Raw genomic sequence first — 22,953 nt, 5'->3', positions numbered from 1 at the left:
GAGGGGGCCTGGCCTGTACCGTCGCACTGGCCTTTCTGTAAAGAGGACACTACTTGAACTGGAATATGCACACAGGGTACGTGAACAGAATATAGGTTCTTTGTGCAGTCTGGCTGTCCCTGAGCAGTGCCTGTAGCAGGCACTAGTTAAGTTAACTGGTTATCTGCTTCAGATTTTATTCTGTTTGGATCATGGATTCTTTTTCACACTGTCTGGTTTTTAAGGTGTGAGACAATGCTGATAGAAAGCAGTGACAAAATAATATATATAAATAATATAGCCTAGGCCTGTTGGTCGCAGTCTTCCGCAAACAAAATCAAAAGTTTGACTCTGCATTTGTGTCTACATAATGTTTAAAGAGCGCCGTTCATTGAACATGCTCATGTTGTTGGTGAATGGTGTACGGAACATGTCCGTTTGTGAACGTAAAGTCATGCACTGTTGATTTAAACTCAAAATAAACCACTAAAAATAGAAAGGTACAAACATTATGAAGAAGCAGGTAGCACAAGTTTCACTTTCAGGCTGAGCTGTTATATAGGTGATTTATTACATCACTGAAGACAGGAAAACACATCACAGGTGAAAGCCAGCTCAGAAATGGTTCAGAAAGTTATTAGAAAGGATGTGACTTTCGGTTGTTTGAGCTGGACAGAGTGATCAGATCTCAATCAGATCTCAGTATGGACACTGGAGATAATATAAATACAGGTGCTGGTCATATAATTAGAATATCATCAAAAAGTTGATTTATTTCAGTAATTCCATTCAAAAAGTTAAACTTGTATAATGTATACATTCATTCCACACAGACTGATATATTTCAAGTGTTCATTCCTTTTAATTTTGATGATTATAACTGACAACTAATGAAAACACCAAAATCAGTATCTCAGAAAATTTGAATATTGTGAAAAAGTTCAGTATTGAAGACACCTGGTGCCACACTCTAATCAGCTAATTAACTCAAAACACCGGCAAAGGCCTTTAAATGGTCTCTCAGTCTAGTTCTGTAGGCTACACAATGATGGGGAAGACTGCTGACTTGACAGCTGTCCAAAAGATGACCATTGACACCTTGCACAAGGAGGGCAAGACACAAAAGGTCATTGCTAAAGAGGCTGGCTGTTCACAGAGCTCTGTGTCCAAGCACATTAATAGAGAGGCGAAGGGAAGGAAAAGATGTGGTAGAGAAAAGTGTACAAGCAATAGGGATAACCGCACCCTGGAGAGGATTGTGAAACAAAACCCATTCAAAAATGTGGGGGAGATTCACAAAGAGTGAAAAGTCAGTGCTTCAAAGTTATGTTCTCTGATGAAAGTAAATTTTGCATTTCCTTTGGAAATCAAGGTCCCAGAGTCTGGAGGAAGAGAGGAGAGGCACAGAATCCACATTGCTTGAAGTCCAGTGTAAAGTTTCACAGTCAGAGATGGTTTGGGGTGCCATGTCATCTGCTGGTGTTGGTCCACTCTGTTTTCTGAGGTCCAAGGTCAACGCAGCCGTCTACCAGGAAGTTTTAGAGCACTTCATGCTTCCTGCTGCTGACCAACTTTATGGAGATGCAGATTTCATTTTCCGACAGGACTTGGCACCTGCACAGAGTGCCAAAGCTACCAGTACCTGGTTTAAGGACCATGGTATCCCTGTTCTTAACTGGCCAGCAAACTCGCCTGACCTCAACCCTATAGAAAATCTATGGGGTATTGTGAAGAGGAAGATGCGATACCCAACAATGCAGAAGAGCTGAAGGCCACTATCAGAGCAACCTGGGCTCTCATAACACCTGAGCAGTGCCACAGACTGATCGACTCCATGCCACGCCGCATTGCTGCAGTAATTCAGGCTAAAAGAGCCCCAACTAAGTATTGAGTGCTGAACATGCTCATACTTTTCATGTTCATACTTTTCAGTTGGCCAACATTTTTAAAAATCCTTTTTTTGTATTGGTCTTAAGTAATATTCTAATTTTCGGAGATACTGAATTTGATTATTTGTCAGTTTTAATCATCACAATTAAATGAAATAAACATTTGAAATATATCAGTCTGTGTGTAATGAATAAATATAATATCAAAGTTTCACTTTTTGAATGGAATTACTGAAATAAATCAACTTTTTGATGATATTCTAATTATATGACCAGCACCTGTACATGTTTAATCATGTCTCTTCTTTTGCAAAAAAACATGGGTTAGACAAAATAATCAACACACTTTCCAGTACAGCCTACTGTGGCCTACCACACAACTGAGCCAATACTTCTGTGACACTGGGTCAACAGATGTGACACATTATTACACATCAGAGCTTTTGCACTGAGTTGCACTGTGTAAGTCTGTGTCTTACAAGTGAAGAGGGAAAGTTGGGAGAAAAATTCACCTACAATTACAATGTCACATTTGTTACATTAGATTATTATTATACAGTAGAAACTGAAATAAAGGCTGTTCTCTTTGGGAACTGTCCATATTGAGAACTTTTAGTGGCATTAAAAAACAGAATGAAAGATATTGCTTTGATCTGTGTGTGTCTGTAAGGAATGTATTGAATAATGAAAATAAAATAATTTACAATCACAGTGATGACATACAAGTGATGTAATTTCCAGTCTCCAATCTGACTAGCATATCTTTACCCTAGCTGATGAAAGGCTGCTGTATCATTAATGGCACGTCCCTGGTGTGCCTCAGTGGAAAACAGCAGGCATCAGGGGACAAGCCTGGCTACAGCCAGTTAATTGTGGTCCAATGGTCAATGTATCCTAGCCTCATGGGATGGTTTGCTAGACAACTGCATTGATGCCTTGTATCATTAGAGAAAGGACAGGAGGATCTAAATGATTCATAATGTTTTACAGTTGTCAAACAGCTTCACTTCAATAATGAGTACCTCAGAGGGGATGCTGTTGTTTTTAAGGAGTTACATAGACTACATGCAGTAATTATGGTACAAATGGTCAACAGGTCATTAACTCCACTCTCCTCTGAGAACAATTAGTAAGACAACACCACTCTGGTACCAGTCAAGGCACTAATTCACAAAAACAGGCTCTTTTGCCAGTATACCTTAAGTCTTACCCACTAAAACCAGAATAAAATACCAAACTAATGTTTTATTTTACTTAACTATACTGTAGTTCAGTATATCCAACTGTTCTTCATTGGTCTGGTTAATGGTGTGCAACCACAAAAATCATTAACATGTTATTTGCAACAGAACTGCATTTTGGACAATGCCACCATAAACTATAGCGTCAGAATGTCTGTAGATCAGATTTAACACATATCAGACACAATGTCAACATAACATACAAAGGTTTTCCTATTTCCTAATCAACCATAAATGACTTGCTAAATAGGTCTTTACACGTCTTCATTCCATTACAGGTTTCTAAGCTCGTCACTCATCACTTAATGCCAAACTATGCAGTATAATCAAAAGTATTAAACCAACTTAACTTTATCTATAGTTTGTGGTGTCCTGATATCTTCTTCATTATACCTGAGAGACTGAAAACAAGGGGTGACATTTTGTAATTGCATCTTAAATGCTCCCAGCCAACACAAACCCTGTTGCAATGCAGTTTTTTTTGCTTGAAACTAACCTACTTGCACTGAGGTAAAAGGAGTGGCGGAGCCACAGACAGTATACTACTGGGCGAAGCCACCCTACAGATTTGAATGGATAGCAGTGAAGCCAGTTTTTGACCAATAAAATACTACTACAGGGCTACTTCCTGTTGGCACCAGCATCAACTGCATATGATCATGCAGCATCAGTGTGGTTTAATGACATAGAGAAACGGCAGAAACACCGTAGTTCTGGTAGCTGCATCGCTGTACTATCTTGACCACCTACAAGGCTCATCTGCCAAACACCAATGCAGCGTCACTGATGGCCGAATATGTTTTTTAGATTCACAGAGAGTTTATAATCTAAGCAATACGGTTACATCTCTCATGTGCGACTGTACGTCACAGTGTTTTCACGTCATTTTTGGGCCTACATGGAACCCTCCATTCAGGCTTTGGTTGGCTTCACTTACCCCCCTGGGCAGAGCTGAAGCTGTGTTCATGCTGATCAGATGATGCAGTGCAATTGTGGTTCAGAAATTACGTTTCTCCGCCTGCTCAGACCACCTTCTATTGCAAATGCACAGCAATTTTTATAGTTTTAGTTGGTAGAGGTGTGCACACAGACATAAAAAATCATAACCAGCTTTTATGTACCTTTTTCGGTTTGCTACACATTTAAAAAAAAAACAGTAAAAATCTGAATGCAATTAATCCATCTTTATCTACATAGGAGTATATATGTTTACTATAGTTTATTGAAATGGCTTTGCTGTAGAGAAGTCTACTGAGTCTTTCTTCAACGCTGTAGCTATGCCACAAACTTAATTTATAATAAATTACAAAAATAGTCAGACAGCCACTGATCCACTGGTGGCGGTAACATGCCAAGATATGTTGCAATGTGCCAGCAAAGGCAGAGAAGAAGACTGCTAGTAGGTAAACATTATTTTAGGATTTAAAATACATAAAACTCTACTTTACAATTGTTTTAGAATCGGAAAATTCGGATTCAGGTTTATTAAGTGGTGGATGAAGTACATAAAACCTGTAGTTGAGTAAACGTGCAGATACCCTTGCAAAATAGTACTCCACTAAAAGTAGAAGTGTTGAATAAAAATTTCTACTTGATAGGTAGAGGAAGGCACAATCAGCTGGGAGAAACTGTCCTGCAGCAGAGCTGGGATGATGGTATTAAAGGCAGAGCTTAAATCCACAAACAGGATCCTGGCATAAGTTCCTAAGGAGTCCAAGTGATGGGGGATTAAATGGAGGGCAATGTCGTCTATAGACCTGTTGAAGTGTGATTTATACTTCTGCATTAAATCGACGGTGTAGCCCCGTACCCTATGCCGTATCCTATGCTGTGCACCTCTTCAAAAATGTAACTACATGTCGGGGCGACGCAGACCGTAACCACTGTCATTAGTTGGGTGGGAAGGCTCACAATGTCTCCGAAATGACGGGAAGGGCACGTATATAATTTTACCCCCATTAAAGTTACATCACAGGAAAGGGCTAAACCGAAAGTTAGAATGCTCGTCCTGCCAAAATGTCAACAAGGTGGACGCTGTTTGGCGGTGTAATTGCAGAAACGACGCAGAAGAATAAGTCAAGCTTGACTGTGTAGGCGAGCTGCAGGGGTTCCAGGAGAGGGTCAGTGAAGGTTCTGAGTTGGGCCTAAACAAATACAACTAAGATAGGATAGGATAGGAATGTTACTAGTTTTGCAGATATTCATCATCTGAGAAACATGAATGTCTCTACACAATGCATGTCCTGTGAAAAAAACCCTTATTGCTAACAAACACAATTTTTGTTCAATTCCATCCACATTTTGATTGATATTTTACAGTTGATTGATACAGTTGATCTTTAATATCAAATTCCGTGATTATATCCGTGTTTGCTCCATCGTGGAAATTATAGGGCCTCATGAATGCTACATGCATTGTGGGGGGATTTCCAAATTCACCAGAGGTGAAATCACGTGGTGACATATACCAGGTTGGACAAGATAAAAGACAGTGAACACACCAGAACCCACAGTTGTGGGTTATCTGTGTATAGATCTCACCAAAAGCAATATGCAAAATATAGATTTCTAAATAAGCTGACAACAAGTATGATTCTTCTTTTCAAAATGGTCAACAATGCTGCCTGTTCAATTTATTAAGACTGCTGATTTTAAGAAACCATTAATAAGAGGTTGGTCAGATGGAAAACAACACTCTCTCTTTTTACTTCAACCTGACCATGTTCATGAACATTGGACACTACCGTTATTTAGCCTTTGTGTTTAGCCTCCTGCTTTATTGCTTTATTGTGTCTGCAAATCTTGTCATGATATTGATATATTACTTGAGAGAACATTACATGAGCCCATGTATATTTTCATTGCATTTTTATCTGTCAACTCTCTGTATGGTTCTACTGGTTTCTTCCCCAGATTCCTCGTGGACCTTCTGTCTGATACTCATGTGATCTCACGTCCAGCTTGTTTCACTCAGATCTATGTTATTTACACATATGCTTCATGTGAAATAACCATTCTGAGCATTATGGCATATGATAGGTATGTTGCTGTGTGTCATCCTTTACACTATCACAGAAAAATGACCTTGAAAACTGTCTATATGTTGGTCTCTTTTGCTTGGGTCTGCCCTGCCTGTAACCTTACTGTAATCATTAACACGATTGTCAGGCTTCCTCTATGTGGCAACAATATACAGAAGATATACTGTGCCAGCTGGAATATTGTAAAATTATCATGTGATACCACTGCGGTTAACAATATTGTTGCAATGTTAGGTGCCATAACTATGGCCTTCCTTCCCTTTGGTTTTATCTTGTACACTTATCTAAGAATTGTGGTTACTTGTTGGAAAAAGTCATCAGAAGTCAGGGGGAAAGTATTACAGAGTTGTCTTCCACATGTTATTTCATTTGTGATTTATTCCATCACATCTTTTTGTGATACTGCCCTGAGCCGAGGAAATCTTGAAGAGATAAATCCATTAGTTGCAGTAATTTTGTCACTAGAATTTGTTATCCTTCCCCCAGTTCTGAATCCTCTTGTGTATGGCCTTAAACTACCAGAAATTAGAAGACATATTTTCAAGATATTATACTTTAAACTCCAAACTAAAAAGAACTCATGTCACATATTACTTAGTCTACACTGATTATGTGTTTTGTGTTATGACTGTGTTATGACTCAACCATCTACAGTAAAGGGACAAAACGATCCACATAGCCTATGAATAATGTTTAAATAAAAAGACAGAAGTATCTGGTGTCTTACACTACAATCAGAACAGGCTAATTGAAACTGTCTCCTTAAATTTAGTTTGACTACTGTTAACAGTTGTGGTTGTAGACTTCGTGGCACAGTCTGTGAAGTGAAATGTGGGGGCGAGCATGCTGTTACTTGTTACATGATAGATGAATTGATAAATGTACATGCTTTGGTTTCACTTGAGATTTATATAAATGTTAATCATCTATTTTAAATTAAATCATTTGTCATACACAAATATTGTATCTCACTTATAAGGCTTTAATAATTAATAAGGACTTTTTGTCTACAGATAGTCTGCTGAAAAACCGAAAATCACTGTCAGATTAAAACATAGATAAGCTGCAAAAGATTATTATCTTTACCATAATAACACCTTTTACTGCATTTACAAGAGATATTCACATAAAGCAATGAAATATTTTTATTTTAAATATAGTCATAGACCTCTGAAACACAATAATACTAGAAATACTAATGTTAGTAAATAATAATTTATGGATCGAAATGTAGTGATTAAAATGTGCTCATGGAATATAAATAAATGCCAGCATCTTAAGAGGAAAAAGAACTTATCAATTTTGAAAACAAGAAAAAGTTTCTAATGCATTACTTCAAGAGACTCATCTAAAAAATTCAGAACACATTAAATTTAAAAGAGAGTGATTTGGTCAAGTGTACAATGACTCCGAAACGACGGGAAGTGCTCCATACTTTGCAGTAAATTTTACTAGCGGCCAATCCAGCAGCTGCGACGCGGTAGATCAATATATTTGAGCGTCACAAGTCGAGCGAAATGACTCGTTATACTATCAGAATGTGATCCATTTGGTCGATAACATTTGAAAAGTCTTTAACGATCGCATGTATATAATTTTACCCCCATTAAAGTTAGGAAAGGGCTAAACCGAAAGTTAGCCTGCTCGGCCTGCAAAAAGTCAACAAGGTGGATGCTGTTTGGCGGTGTAATTGCAGAAACGACGCAGAAGAATAAGTCAAGCTTGACTGTGTAGGCGAGCTGCAGGGGTTCCAGGAGAGGGTCAGTGAAGTTTCTGAGTTGGGCCGTCACAAGGCGCTCAAATTACATCTTTACCACAGAAGTCGAGGCGACAGGTCTGTAGTAATTAAGTCCTGTGGTCCTTGTTTTTTGGGAGGTGGGAATGCTGGTGGAGGCCTTGAAGCATGTTGCCACAGGTCATGTCTCCAGCGAGGTGTTAAAGATGTATTTGAACACCAGAGGCAGCTGATCAGCACTATACTGAGGTTCTGTTTGACGAGTGAGTTGTCCACAACAACTTGTAGACTGATATTTTCTGTACAGTTAATTACATCACATGATTATGATCATTAATCATGAGGCTGACGTGATTTAAAACATTTGCTACTTGGCACTAAACAAATACAACTAAGATAGGATAGGATAGGAATGTTACTAGTTTTGCAGATATTCATCATATGGGAAACATGAATGTCTCTACACAATGCATGTCCAGTGAAAAAAACGCTTATTGCTAACAAACACAATTTTTGTTCAATTCCATCCACATTTTGATTTATATTTTAGTTGATTGATACAGTTGATCTTTAATATCAAATTCTGTGATTATATCCGTGTTTGCTCCATCGTGGAAATTATAGGGCCTCATGAATGCTACATGCATTGTGGGGGGATTTCCAAATTCACCAGAGGTGAAATCACGTGGTGACATATACCAGGTTGGACAAGATAAAAGACAGTGAACACACCAGAACCCACAGTTGTGGGTTATCTGTGTATAGATCTCACCAAAAGCAATATGCAAAATATAGATTTCTAAATAAGCTGACAACAAGTATGATTCTTCTTTTCAAAATGGTCAACAATGCTGCCTGTTCAATTTATTAAGACTGCTGATTTTAAGAAACCATTAATAAGAGGTTGGTCAGATGGAAAACAACACTCTCTCTTTTTACTTCAACCTGACCATGTTCATGAACATTGGACACTACCGTTATTTAGCCTTTGTGTTTAGCCTCCTGCTTTATTGCTTTATTGTGTCTGCAAATCTTGTCATGATATTGATCATATTACTTGAGAGAACATTACATGAGCCCATGTATATTTTCATTGCATTTTTATCTGTCAACTCTCTGTATGGTTCTACTGGTTTCTTCCCCAGATTCCTCGTGGACCTTCTGTCTGATACTCATGTGATCTCACGTCCAGCTTGTTTCACTCAGATCTATGTTATTTACACATATGCTTCATGTGAAATAACCATTCTGAGCATTATGGCATATGATAGGTATGTTGCTGTGTGTCATCCTTTACACTATCACAGAAAAATGACCTTGAAAACTGTCTATATGTTGGTCTTTTTTGCTTGGGTCTGCCCTGCCTGTAACCTTACTGTAACCATTAACATGATTGTCAGGCTTCCTCTATGTGGCAACAATATACAGAAGATATACTGTGCCAGCTGGAATATTGTAAAATTATCATGTGTTACAACTGCTGTTAACAATATTGTTGCAATGTTAGGTGCCATAACTATGGCCTTCCTTCCCTTTGGTTTTATCTTGTACACTTATCTAAGAATTGTGGTTACTTGTTGGAAAAAGTCATCAGAAGTCAGGGGGAAAGTATTACAGAGTTGTCTTCCACATGTTATTTCATTTGTGATTTATTCCATCACATCTTTTTGTGATACTGCCCTGAGCCGAGGAAATCTTGAAGAGATAAATCCATTAGTTGCAGTAATTTTGTCACTAGAATTTGTTATCCTTCCCCCAGTTCTGAATCCTCTTGTGTATGGCCTTAAACTACCAGAAATTAGAAGACATATTTTCAAGATATTATGCTTTAAACTCCAAACTAAAAAGAACTCCTGTCACATATTGCTTAGTCTACACTGATTATGTGTTTTGTATTATGACTCAACCATCTACAGTAAAGGGACAAAACGATCCACATAGCCTATGAATAATGTTTAAATAACACAGAAGTATCTGGTGTCTTACACTACAATCAGAACAGGCTAATTGAAACTGTCTCCTTAAATTTAGTTTGACTACTGTTAACATTTGTGTTGTAGACTTCGTGGCACAGTCTGTGAAGTGAAATGTGAAATGTTTCAACACTTTTTGATTGTTACCAAATTGTTAGCTCACAGAGATAACAAACTAATTCCTAGACTTATCTCTCCTGATCAAATGGGATTTATACCTAAGAGGCATGGTATATTTAAATTTAAATAAATAGAGGAGCTAGACATGGGTGCCCTCTGTCACCACTGCTGTTCGCTTTTGTTATCAATATCAATATCAACTTTATTTAAATAAAGTACATTTAGTACGTGGTCATGTGGTTAAAGAGGAGGTACAGTAATAAAACATTAATGAGAATATAGAGTATATCATAGACTATATGAAATATAATGACAATAAAATTGCCTATAAGTAACCATTAGAATAGTCTAGGCTGCTAAAAATAAACGCTTCAATAAGCTTTTCTGTATGTTGTTAAGACAGAAAATCATTCATTCTTGCCATGTTTTAAGGTGATGTTAGGCTGATTTTGTAATTGTCTTTATGTGGCTGAGGAAATTTAGGTCATTGTTCGTAACTACTGTGTGAAACCAAAAATTGGCTTCTTTAAAGTTTTAAGTTATATAAAACATTTGATGATTTACGTAATGTAATTATTTTAACCCCATCCATGATTTTGTCCTAAACCTAAATAAGTGGTTTTGTTGCCCAAGTCTGACCAAACTGCCACCATTTCACAATGTTAACCACATGTTACATAATGTGACATATGTAACGTATTAGGTCCAGTTCGCCTGTCGCTGGTACTTTCCAAAGGTCATGTCTTTTTGGGACTAACTGTCAATTGACCTATAAGGTTGTTGAGGTATAAGGACATGATGGTTAAACATGAGCGGTTAACCTTAGCTAACATAGTCGTGTCTCATGTCATGTCATGATGTATGTAACATTAGCCCACAGAGGGTGTGTTGCTGCCAGCCAAGCTTACTGGCAGATAGCCATCCATGTCATTCTTTAAAAAAGAGATAGACTCCATGAAAAAGGGAAATGTAAATAATAGAAATCATTACATATGGGAAAATGTGCTGTTCTACATTTAAAAGTATTTCAATTAAAAAGAGGGACACTAATGTCAACTTACTTCCTTGTAGCACAACACACGGGGCCCTATTTTAACAATCAAAGCACACGGTGTGAAGGGCATTGTGCAGTTGCTTTTGGGGTGTGTCCATCTCCAATTTTGCTAATTTAACAACAGAAATAATGTCAGTGTGCCAGACGCATGGCTCAAAAGGGTTGTACTTAATCCGTGAATTAGTCATGGATGGTTATGTGTTGAATTGCAGACTTGTAGGACCAGCTGAGACTGACCAATAGAGATGTGCTAACATCTTTTTAACTCAAGAGCAAGCAACTTTGAATTTTACAAGCAAAAGTTTTGGATTCGCATATAACCACAGGTTTATTTTACTTTCAATAAAACATCTTTCCGAAACTTTTTTTTTTTATTACAGTGGGTAAAGTTTAGCTCTTAAACCTATTCTGTTTGACTGCATAATAAAGACAAAAATAACCACATATTTTTGCTTCTTCCAAAAATCCCAAATGGTTTATTTTGACGAACACTTTGCGTATGTCTATAATCTAATAGAATGATTAAAATAATTGATATAAATATGCTTTACTCTTATTGACTCTTTTTTTTGCTTTACAATCATGTTGAAAGTAGCGTGAGCGAAAAATACACAATAATGCAGTAAATAAAGTGTCTTGACGTCCCCAGACCCCCCACTTGATTTGGGTTCCCCAGGCATGGAGACCCTGGCAAGGTGTCCCTTAATTTTCCGTATTGAAGGTGTCAACGCTTGCTGTGATACACGGTACATTACGTCATTGTTAAAAGTCAAATCAAAAGTCTGTGAAAGCCACACAAACTACCATGATGTGACAACTATGTTGAAAACATTGTTTTTGAGCTGAACACAACAAACTGAACCAGCGACAGAATTAATATTTTATCCCAATGAAATCTCCTGAGTTTCATTGTTATCATATTCAAAAGATGATGTTACCTCATAATTCTCTGGAGTAGAAAAACTGTGATGACATATCCAGAGTCAGACAACATAAAATACTCCTAACTCCTCCCATTACCTACACTTGTAGATCTAAAAGCAAAATCTAAACTACACTTCAAGATTGATTCCTAGTTCAGTAAGTATAGTAAAACTACTGCAGGTATGACTAATATTATATGACATTGTATTTCAATGCTTATACTGAAGTTGGTTAGCATTTGATCTGCTTAAATTTTCCTCACAGATGCTGCAAAGTGTCAAACCAGATCACTCATTTCTCAAGACAAGAATGAGAGTTTGTCCAACAACAAAGACAAACATACTGAATTATTTATCACTGATTTATTGTGACTGGAATGGAAAACAGTACAATTTCCTTTTACTTTAACCTCACCATGTTCGTGAATATTGGACACTACCGCTATCCAGCCTTTCTTTTTTGCCTCCTGCTCTACAGCTTTATTGTCTTTGCTAATCTTGTCATAATACTGGTGATATCTCGAGAAAAGACACTACATGAGCCCATGTATATGTTCATTGCTTTGTTATCTGTGAACGCTCTGTATGGTTCTACTGGTTTCTTCCCCAGATTCCTCATGGACATTCTGTCTGATACTCATTTGATCTCACATTCAGCTTGTTTCACTCAGATCTACATTATTTACACATATGCTTCCTATGAAATGACCATTCTGGTATTATGGCATATGATAGATATGTTGCTGTGTGTCATTCTTTATACTATCACAGAAAGATGACTTTTAAAACTGTTTCAAAGTTGGCATTATTTGCTTTGAGTTTTCCAGCTTTTGCTCTTGTAGCATGCATTTCTTTGTCTGCCAGGCTTCCTCTATGTGGTAATGAGATTGAAAAAGTGTTCTGTGCCAACTGGAATGTTGTAAAATTGTCATGTGTTACCACTTTTGCAAACAATGTTTTGGGGTTTTTCTTGACCATAACTACAGTTTTCCTTCCTCTTTTTTATGTCTTGTACACCTATTTGCAAATTATACTTGTTTGCTGGAAACGCTCAGCAGAATTCAAAGGGAAAGTATTTCAGAGCTGTCTGCCACATGTTGTTTCATTTGTGAATTATTCCATCATAGGATTTTGTGATATTGCCTTGAGCCGGTACAGTCTTAAAGATATAAATCTATTTGTGGCTGTAATTCTGTCACTAGAGATTGTTATCATTCCTCCAGTTCTGAACCCTCTTGTTTATGGCCTTAAGTTACCAAAAATTAGAAAACACATTTTAAGGATGTTTTCACGATAAAAAATAATAATCAGTTAGAACCACACCACAGCATATTGTATGATACAGACTATGGTAACACAGTCTACAGAGACTATGATAAGTGTGTTAATGCAAACAAAAAGCATTTCACATTTTTATTGACTCTCACAAGAAATTTTAAGGAGACTTGATCAGAGTAAGTTATTAGAACATTCAACTTATCACATGCTTAGTTAAACCATTTAATTCTCAAAAAACAGACCACAGTTGTGTGTTGTGTACATAAATGACTGTATGTTACTTCACCAGGGACTGGATTAAATTACACCATTACAAACTATTTCTCACATTTGTAACCTAAAAATGAAACGTAACCAATCTTTAGCAAATATGAAAAAAAAAATGTTATCATAAATTGGCTGATTACAGAAAGTTTTAAAAGAAATGCCAAAGAAATACAATTGCTGAAATGAATCCTTTCCATCGTGTTGTTAGTTGTGTTGTATATTGTATTGAGATTAACTAATGTTGTATTACAGATGCCTGTTTGAACGTTTGTATTTAATAGTGAGGTAAAAGTTGATAAAAAACAAAACAAAAATAATAATTTTAAATGAGTAATGTTGAAGGAAAAGGGAGAATCAGGTACTGTATCACATGTGAGAAACATGTCATTGTCAATGCATTTTGAATAGGCTTCAATTCCTGCAAGTGACTGGATATGTTACACTCCAAAGGAGAGAGAGATGGATAGACTTAGAAATATACCAAATCTCATTAGTTTTGAATGTCTTGCTTTTTTAGATACATTTATACATTTTGGTGAAAAGATTATTCAAATCTTTAAAGAAATTGTAGCACCACTTAGGCACTAGGCTGTAGTTATAAACTTTGATTGTCTCGGTGGCAATTAAGTCATCCATGTATTTATCCCGTTTCTAACCGCACCATGAAGTATAAAGACTTCTCCTCTAACAAAGTCACATTTAGGTACCTGGTCAGCAGCATGTATTGAGAACTTTCTTTAAGGTGGCAAGTATAAAATATCTTTAAACTAAAAAAATAGTGATAACGACTTAAAAAATAAGCTGTTAGTAATTACACATTAAGAGATTTGTCTTCCACTTCACAGCTCTCAGGATCTCAATATCAGAGATTTCCAGATTTCCATAAACGATACTGAAAAATATTGTTACAAGAAAGGAACCTGTTTCAACTCAATGGAAAATGCCACTGTAATGTTTCACTTTAATCTCACGATGTAAGTGAACATAGGGTCTTATTGCTTTCCAGCGTTTGTACTGTGCTTCCTGCTAGTGATTTGTTTGCGAACGAGCCAGCTCTTTTAAGTAAATGATGGGATCTGGCTCCCCTCTGAGAGCTGATCATGCTTGCTTGGATCTGTCTGTTTTTTTCTGTTGCAGTGTGTCTTTAATTGACCATCAGGCTTCCTTTGTGATGCAATATTCCAGACTCAAGTATTGAAGTTAGTCTCAGTAGATCATTTTCAAAATCCCAACACATTGTATAGCATATGGCTGGAAGAAATGACAAATTGTTTTTTTTTTATTGATTTGCATGATTCACTTGGGCCCTGCGATGGACTGGCGACCTGTCCAGGGTGTACCCCGCCTTTCGCCCAATGTCAGCTGGGATTGGCTCCAGCCCCCCGCGACCCTGTGTGCAGGATAAGCGGTTGACGATGGATGGATGATTCACTTGGGTCACATATTTAGATCAGACTATTAATAATTCCTGCTTAATCAGAAAGATTCAAGTCCCTGTGATAATATGACGTAGTGTAAAATTATCCCGTGATACTGTGTATATTTCCGTGAAGCCTTTAAAAAATTTTAAGAAAAACAAAGTTTTGTGTGAGTGGTACTAAACCTTGTATTGGTTCTGCTAGCAGCTGTTCCCAAACAGCTAACATTGAAATTTATTTTATAAATGCATAAAATGCTTACCTAGTAAGTTGAGAGAAAATCCACCTCAGTAAGTTTTTTTCTTTGACAGGTTCTGTCCTTACTGCTTTAAATATAATAAATATATCTAAATGCATTAATTATTAATCTTCACACACAAATCCTGCATAAGATCGCTGCAGTCAAAATGAATATGTCCAATGCAGATGTTTACACCTGGCCGTCCAGGTCTCCAAAAATAATAAATTAAATATGTATGTAGCCCATGTTGAAGAAATATTGTGAGCCAGGTTACGTAGACTGATGAGGACTTAACATAGCAATGTTTATTGAGACTCAGCCGAGGAGATATAGTGTCATCATCTAATGTGTAAACACAACAAATCTTTAGAATACTTGTCTGGGGATGTTTATCCTTCCTAGACCTACAGAAATTGGTTACGTGTCCAAATAAGGTTATTGTTCAACCCTCTATACATGTGTGAAGAGTCTATTGGTTATTGGTTCAAATCAAGACACATTGTGTGTCCGTCACATGCAACACTTTCAACATAGTGCCAGTCACTCAGTCTCATGTTTAGATTCCAATGCTACATCATATTGGAATATATTACTAATCTGTGGAGCTTTTTGTCATTTTGTTTGTTAAAAAACATGCTGTTAAACCTGAAAAAACCTGGACTCGACGACAAAGTGAGCTGCCTCCTAAATATTTGAGCTGAATAGAACGTTTCTCAATTACTAGACTACGTGCTTAAGAACAATGAGATATTCAGCGATATGGATGAGAAGCAATTCCAGCAAACTGCTGGGAGTGAAATGTGAAAGTAAGAAAAAACTGCGGTATGTAGGTATTGGAGGCATTTGTTTACCTGCCAACTGTATGACCAATATGCAACTGTATGTCCATATTAGTCAGTGCTGCTTCCTAGTGACCAAAGTTCACAATATCAAGTAAGACTGTGCGGCACGTTACAATGCAACCTATTGAAAACATGGTTTGATTAAATAAAGACATAATAAATGTTATATGGCAGCCCTAACAGTTACAAGCTTAACTTGTTCATGTTCTCTTTATTTAAGCACCAGTGTACCAATGTGCTCCACTCCCTTGGTGTTAGTGAGGACTCTGGCAGCAGCATTCTGGACAAGCTGCAGCAGTATAAATGATTTTTAATAAGACCTGTGAAGACACCATTAGAATAGTCTAGCCTGCTGCAAATAAACAACTCTATTAGGGCCGTCTCTCAATAGTCAAAGATGCTTCGATGGGCGGAGCCTGATTCGACTGTCGATCTCAAAGAACAAAGAATATTTTATCATTTTTAAATAGCAATATATCAGTCTGTGTGTACTGAATGTAAACATTATACAAGTTTCACTTTTTGAATGGAATTACTGAAATAAATCAACTTTTTGATGATATTCTAATTATCTGACCAGAACTTGTATATCTCCAACCCTAGCTGGCAGGACAAGCCAGAGCTCATGCTTCACGTAACAAGAGAAAGTTGGGAAGTAGTAGCTATACCGTATAAGAGGGATGAAAGAGAAGAGGAGGTAGAAAAGTGTTCATTTGTTAAGATGTGTTAAATGTTTATTATAAAACTGGTTGAGACTACATACATGCTACACTTTTTATTTTATTTTTTCTGAAATTAAGCACTTTATTTTAAAATGCAGTTATTATTTATTGTCACTTATCACTTATCAGTTTGATGTGAAAACTGACATTAAATATTGTTAAAATATTATTTAATTTGACAGTCAGTTGATACAACTATACGTTATGGCACTGAATGATAATGCAAGTTAGTTGTTATGATGTCCCGGACCTTTGTTTCTGGAAATTTTTTCTAACTGGACCTCTTTGAATTCTTAATTGAATACCTCTGGCGTAGACCAACACCCCACCATGCAGTTTTCCTCGACAGTCACCCCACTAAACAGGGACGTCAACACCATCACACCACGTGTGGAATGAGGGGGGACCCCTGTGGGAGGGTCTCTACCCGCCTGTGCATAAGCTTGAGACATGCATTAACAAAGCCAGATGGTTCTTGGATAGGGCTTTACTATCATTGAAACACACCGCCGGATAGAACATAGCATACCAACAAACAAGACACAGTAGATGCAGCCTTGCCTCACGGGACCTGAATGGGGTGGAGGATCCAACCATATTATCTACTTTAAATTTATATATTACATACTGCCATATAAAGCAGCCCTTCTGTGCTGCATTTTATCACCTTTACAGTGTAAACAAATAATTTCCCGTGTCATGAGCATCATGGAGAGGTGGTCGTAGGAATGAGCTCTTAGGGGGATGTAACTTGTTTTAACAAACAGTTGGAACATTCACAAAGTGATCACCGTGATCAACACTGTCAACAATCTTCCCAGAGAAGGATGTCTCTGGACCCTGCTAGGTTTGGGCTAAGCACCAAATGTTTCCAACGTCTTGCTTCTGCGCCTTATCTTTTGTCTTTGATTCTGCTGCACAACATTATTTATACAAATGTAGATCTCTTGTTTCTAAAGCATCAAAAAATAATTGTCTGTCTTTTTAAAATGTTAATAGTAAGAATGAATCAAAACTACTTGACTCCCTTGTATTTTAAGCAGTCCCTTTCTCAGGCTTTTAAAAGACACAAAATCCCTTATTTTTTAAAAGATTATCTTAATTTACCTAATTTAAATAAATTAGCTTTTACAAGTATTCATGTTCTAGAGATGCCTGTTTGTTAAGAATGTTGACTAAATAAAGTTAAAGGAAAAGGCAGAATCAGGTAAATTTTGTGAGAAATAGGTCATTTAGATTTGGAATAGGCTGCAATTTTTACAGTCCATTCAATATTTTACACAAGGAGAGAGTGATGAATAGACTCATAATCATACCATTTCTCATTAGGTATGACTGAATACATTATGGTGAAAGGATGTGGCTGAAAAATGATTTGCTAGGCAATTATAGCGACACCTAGTGTGTTATTCCACTGGGCCTTGTATGTCTTGGTGGCAATTAATTCAGCCAATCTCTGATTTCCGATGTATTCTTCCTATTTGTAACCACACCAAAAAGTATAAATATTTTTCACTCCTCTAACAGACTCACAATCAGGGATCTGGTCAGCACCACGCGTTGAAAACTTTCTTGAAGATGGCAAGTATAGAATATAACAACTTTTAAAAAAAAGTAAATTTTGTAATTACACATTCAGCGATTTGTCATCCATTTCACAGCTCTCAGGATCTCAATATCAGATTATTTCCCGATTTCCATGAACAATCCTGCAAGATATTGTTACAAGGAAGAATCTGTGTTTCAGCCTGACTTTGTGAAATGGAAAATGCCACTATAATGTTTCACTTTAACCTCACCATGTATGTGAACATAGGGTCTTACCGCTATCCAGCGTTTGTTCTGTGCTTCTGCTGTTTGCTTTTATTGTCTGTGCTAATCTTGTTATAATACTAGTAATATCACAGGAGAAAACACTTCATGAGCCCATGTATATTTTTATTGCATTTTTGTCTGTCAATGCTCTGTATGGTTCCACTGGCTTCTTCCCCAGATTCCTCATGGACCTTCTGTCTGATTCTCATTTAATCTCACATTCAGCTTGTTTCACTCAAATCTATATTATTTACACATATGCTTTTAATGAAATGACCATCCTGGCCATTATGGCGTATGATAGATATGTTGCTGTATGTGATCCTTTACACTATTACAGCAAGGTGAACCCTAAGAAAGTCTGTATGTTGGCAGGCTTTGCTTGGATCTTTCCAGCCTTTTGTATTGCACTGTGTCTTGGTTTAGTCATTAGGCTTCCTCTGTGTGGCAACTCTATCCTAAAAGTATACTGTGCAATCTGGAATATTGCTAAATTGTCATGTGTTCCCACTTTTATCAACAATATTGTTGGCTTGCTTGTAACCACAATTACAGTAATCCTGCCCCTGATCTATGTCTTGTATACTTACTTAAGAATAATGCTTGTGTGCAGAAAAAGCTCATCTGAATTCAAGAGCAAAGTGTTCCAAACCTGCTTACCTCATACTATTTCATTTGTCACTTATTCCATCAGTGTATTCTGTGATATTGCCTTAAGTCGTTTTAATGTTGAAAATCTAAACCCATTTTTTGCTGTAATTTATCACTGGAGTTTGTAATGATACCTCCACTTCTAAACCCTCTTTTGTATGGTCTGAAATTACCAGAAATAAGAAGGCACATTTTCAGGACCTTGTTATGTTTAAAAACTCTTTCTTAAACTCTCTCTAAAGTAATGACTTAAAAAGTGACAAATTTCTGCTCTATACAAATTCACATAATGTTCTCTGTGAAATGTTTTCTTTTAAAGCTAGGAATTGGTATGTGTGCAGCCCTCCAACACAAGGTCTCAGAAAAGAAAACCTAGAACTAAACTACATTGCCCTGTCTGCAGTTTGCCAAATAAAAAGTGTAATCAAAGTGAGTAGAGCATTATAACTGTACAATCTATGGCACAGTCTGCACTCAAAATACACAGAAGCAAAAAGCACTTGAGAAAAGAAATTGTGCTGTTTGTTTTTGTTTTTCTGAATTAATGAGATAATTACCTCAGAACTACGACATACATACATTTTCATGTGGGGAAAAAGATTTTTGAAAAATGTTTCTGATAATTATCTCAGAATTAAGAGACACATTATTGTGGGAAGAAAAGTTTTGCTCGTTTCTGAATTAACAATATACCTCAAAATCCCAACAGACACTTTCATTTAGCTCGATTTCAAGAAGGTAAACATGCCCTGCCTGTTTAGTTTAATCCAGTTTTACTTTGGTTTGGGTTTGAGATCCTTGAAATCATATACGCCTAGCACTACTGTTGTTGGAGGGTCACTGATTAGCGTCAGTGGCATGCAGGTGAGAGCTTCTTGCAGGATTTTTCAAGAAAAACAAAGCAGGATTTTTCTTCTCTCAAGGAAATGCATTATTTTCCATAGAACAGATCAATAAAAATAAAATGTACTGCTCAGTGTTAATTTAGTCATACCATTTTGAGAGAATGCTGACATTAAAAAGGACACCAAGAAGTAAAATGTTACTGCCACTTAAAAATGTTTTTGTTGTATCCACTATTTTGTAAACTCTCTTTGTTCAAATTCCATGATTGTTACTTTCATTGCTAGCCTTAGTCACCCTATCAGAAGTGTAAACTAGCTGTTTTATTTTTGTTACATACAGCAGTTGAGTGAAACCAGATTCATCAGCCAATGTATAGCTCCTTTTTAATGAGCTGAACTGATTGAATTAGCTTCAAAGTGATTGTGAGTGCCAAAGGTTTGCTGACACTTCACTTCTGTAGTTTTTTTCATATGTTGTAGCTCTCAAACTTCGTAATGTCTTCAACACTTGTTGTTTTTTCGGTCTGAATGATATGACATAAACATAATAGAGCCTAATAGAAAGCTTTTGACTCACTGAACCCTTCTCTGAATGGTGATTGTTACTGTTATTAGGAATGGTATGATTGGATTTCCCCAAATGCTACTGGGGTAACAGTGCAATTTATAGTTAGTTTTTAGACCTTCCAGAAAAATAAAAGCAATAGCTAGCTGACAGGGTTGCATGCAACCAATGAGCATATCAATAGCAAACTACTTTATTTTGTGGGTTAGGGTTACAGGTGATGTAAAAAAAACCCCCAAAAAACACCCTTCAGGATTTGTTTGTCCACTTTCTAAATATTAGCAGTTAAAGGTTTGGTTTACACATTTTATGACTACGTTAGTGGTTCTGTCCTGTTCTTCATTGGATTTGGGGAGCACTTGCTAAATCCTTATTTTATTTTAAAGTGAAACTTTTTTGAAAACATGGTTATGTTGGAATGAAATACAAGTCTTATCTAACATTTATTCTTTTAATACTGTACTTTCAGGCTAATTAGCTACCATGCACCAAATACGCAGTGATCAAGAGCAAGACCCTTTGCAGGGTTCTTTTTAAAAATCATGATCAGCTGTGAAAGAGTTTTAATCAACACATGAACTTAATGTTAATTAGCCCTTAATTAACTTTCAACCGCTTATACAACCTGCTTGCAAAAGCTGACATTGAAGTCAAGTCAGTCTCTGATATGACTGTACCAAATCATTCATTACTATATAAGTTTTGTAACTGACATTTAAGGGCTGGTATTGTTCGTAGGCCTATGTGCTGTCAATTTCCATGGTGCACTATATCGACTGAAGTATATCATAGCCCTGTATAGACTATGAACATTGATTAAAGATGGTTTCCCCCCTTTTTCAACAAACCTAGCGCTGCATCTACTGTCTTAAGTTATTTGTCTGTTTGCAACTTTTAATAACAATTAATTAAACATTTGGGAGAACTATGTGCTATCATGTTTGTATTTCACACAGAAAGTGGAACGTACCTAGCCTAGCTTGCTAGTGTTACCACCGATTCCCACTAGATCTTACATTCGGTTCATATGGCATGGTTATTTCAACACCTGCGGAATGATCAACTTGCTTGCACCCTCTCATTGCTGTCTTTGTCCAGCATTATAGAAAGAAGGGGGTCTAGCTAGCATTAGCAGACTGTCAGACTGATAGTTTACAGCTTTGGGTAGTGGTGTTACCTCTGGGACTAACAGCAAAGAGCAGCAACTATTGTCTTGCTTACAACCTGTCTGATTGTTGCACTACTCGTCTCTTTCTCAATCAGACTTTGTTGTAGTGATGTCCCGGATCTCAGCATTTGATCTTTAATAAAATAGACAGTACATGTGAATGATATACATTTAGAAGGTTAGAGGCTCAGGTTGATGAAGTCTTCAGTGAAAGCAACTGCCACATCACTGATTGGATGTTTGAAGTCCTATGATAATAACGTCATTTAGTGTTACTGCCACGGAAGAATATAAACAAATGGTAACACTTCTTGTAAGGGATAAGTAGACACAGAACAGAATGTCCTATTTTTCCCTCCCACAAGTAAGTCCCTATGGGTAATGAAACAGTGATTACTATGTTTACTCTGTCAGGGTTAAATGGTACAGCAAACTACAGAGTTGCTCTCTTTGCTCTCACTTTATTGTCTTACAGTGTGATTTGGCTGGTAAATGTGACCATTATTTTGACAATCATTGTGACCAAAAGTCTTCATGAACCCATGTACATCTTCCTCTGTAATCTGTGCATCAATGGACTTTATGGGACAACAGGCTTTTACCCAAAATTTCCATGATCTTCTATCTACACTCATGTCATCTCTTATGCTGGATGCCTTCTGCAGGGTTTTGTGCTGCACTCTTCAGCTTGTGCTGATTCTCTCTTCTAGCTCTAATGGCTTATGACAGATATGTGGCTATATGTCGACCTCTGGTTTACCACTCTATGATGTCTAAACAAAGAGTTTGTGTGTTTGTGTTTTTGCTTGGCTTGTACCCTTTCCCTGCTGTTCATAAGCACAGTAACAACATCTACATCTGGGTTATGTGGCTCGCATATACCAAAGATCTACTGTGTTAACTGGTTAATTTCTAATCTAGCTTGCTCTTCCTCCGTAGCAGCATTGTTATTCCAGTTTTAATTATACTTTTTATATTGGCCATGTTATTTTTGTTTTTTGGTCTTATATATAATGATCAGAACATGAACATCCAAAGAGAACAGAGGTAAATTATGCAGACATGTGTACCGCATTATCCTTTAACAATTGTGTTGTATCTTTGCTCTTTGATTTGTGTACATGCGATTTGGCTCAAAAGATATATCACAAGGTGTACAGAATTTTATGGCAATGGAGTTTCTCGT

At 36.9% G+C, this 22,953-nt stretch overlaps 1 protein-coding gene and 4 pseudogenes across 1 annotated transcript; all 5 read left to right on the top strand.

The window, feature by feature from the left end:
• The first annotated feature begins 5,790 nt into the window (after positions 1-5,790).
• On the top strand, positions 5,791-6,758 carry LOC119903671 (annotated as a pseudogene).
• Positions 6,759-8,797: 2,039 nt separating this feature from the next.
• Positions 8,798-9,766, top strand: LOC119903670 (olfactory receptor 10J4-like). The gene has a single exon (XM_038719894.1). It carries the CDS (start codon positions 8,798-8,800, stop codon positions 9,764-9,766), a length of 969 nt encoding a protein of 322 aa, XP_038575822.1.
• A 2,605-nt stretch (positions 9,767-12,371) lies between these two features.
• Positions 12,372-16,308, top strand: LOC119903669 (annotated as a pseudogene).
• A 2,176-nt stretch (positions 16,309-18,484) lies between these two features.
• On the top strand, positions 18,485-19,418 carry LOC119903667 (annotated as a pseudogene).
• A 2,723-nt stretch (positions 19,419-22,141) lies between these two features.
• Positions 22,142-22,953, top strand: part of LOC119903666 — a 3,635-nt pseudogene continuing 2,823 nt past the window's right edge.

The sequence above is a fragment of the Micropterus salmoides genome, unplaced genomic scaffold (assembly GCF_014851395.1).
Source record: "Micropterus salmoides isolate LMB-PRFRI ecotype aquatic unplaced genomic scaffold, ASM1485139v1 Ms_hic_scaffold_15, whole genome shotgun sequence".
In the NCBI taxonomy this organism is placed as follows: domain Eukaryota; kingdom Metazoa; phylum Chordata; class Actinopteri; order Centrarchiformes; family Centrarchidae; genus Micropterus; species Micropterus salmoides.
Note: the sequence above shows the minus strand (reverse complement) of the source record. Positions and strands in the feature narration are given on the sequence as shown.

Bases quoted from the DNA above. Each gene is read 5' to 3' on its own strand.
- LOC119903670 (XM_038719894.1), top strand. From the start codon at position 8,798: ATGGAAAACAACACTCTCTCTTTTTACTTCAACCTGACCATGTTCATG.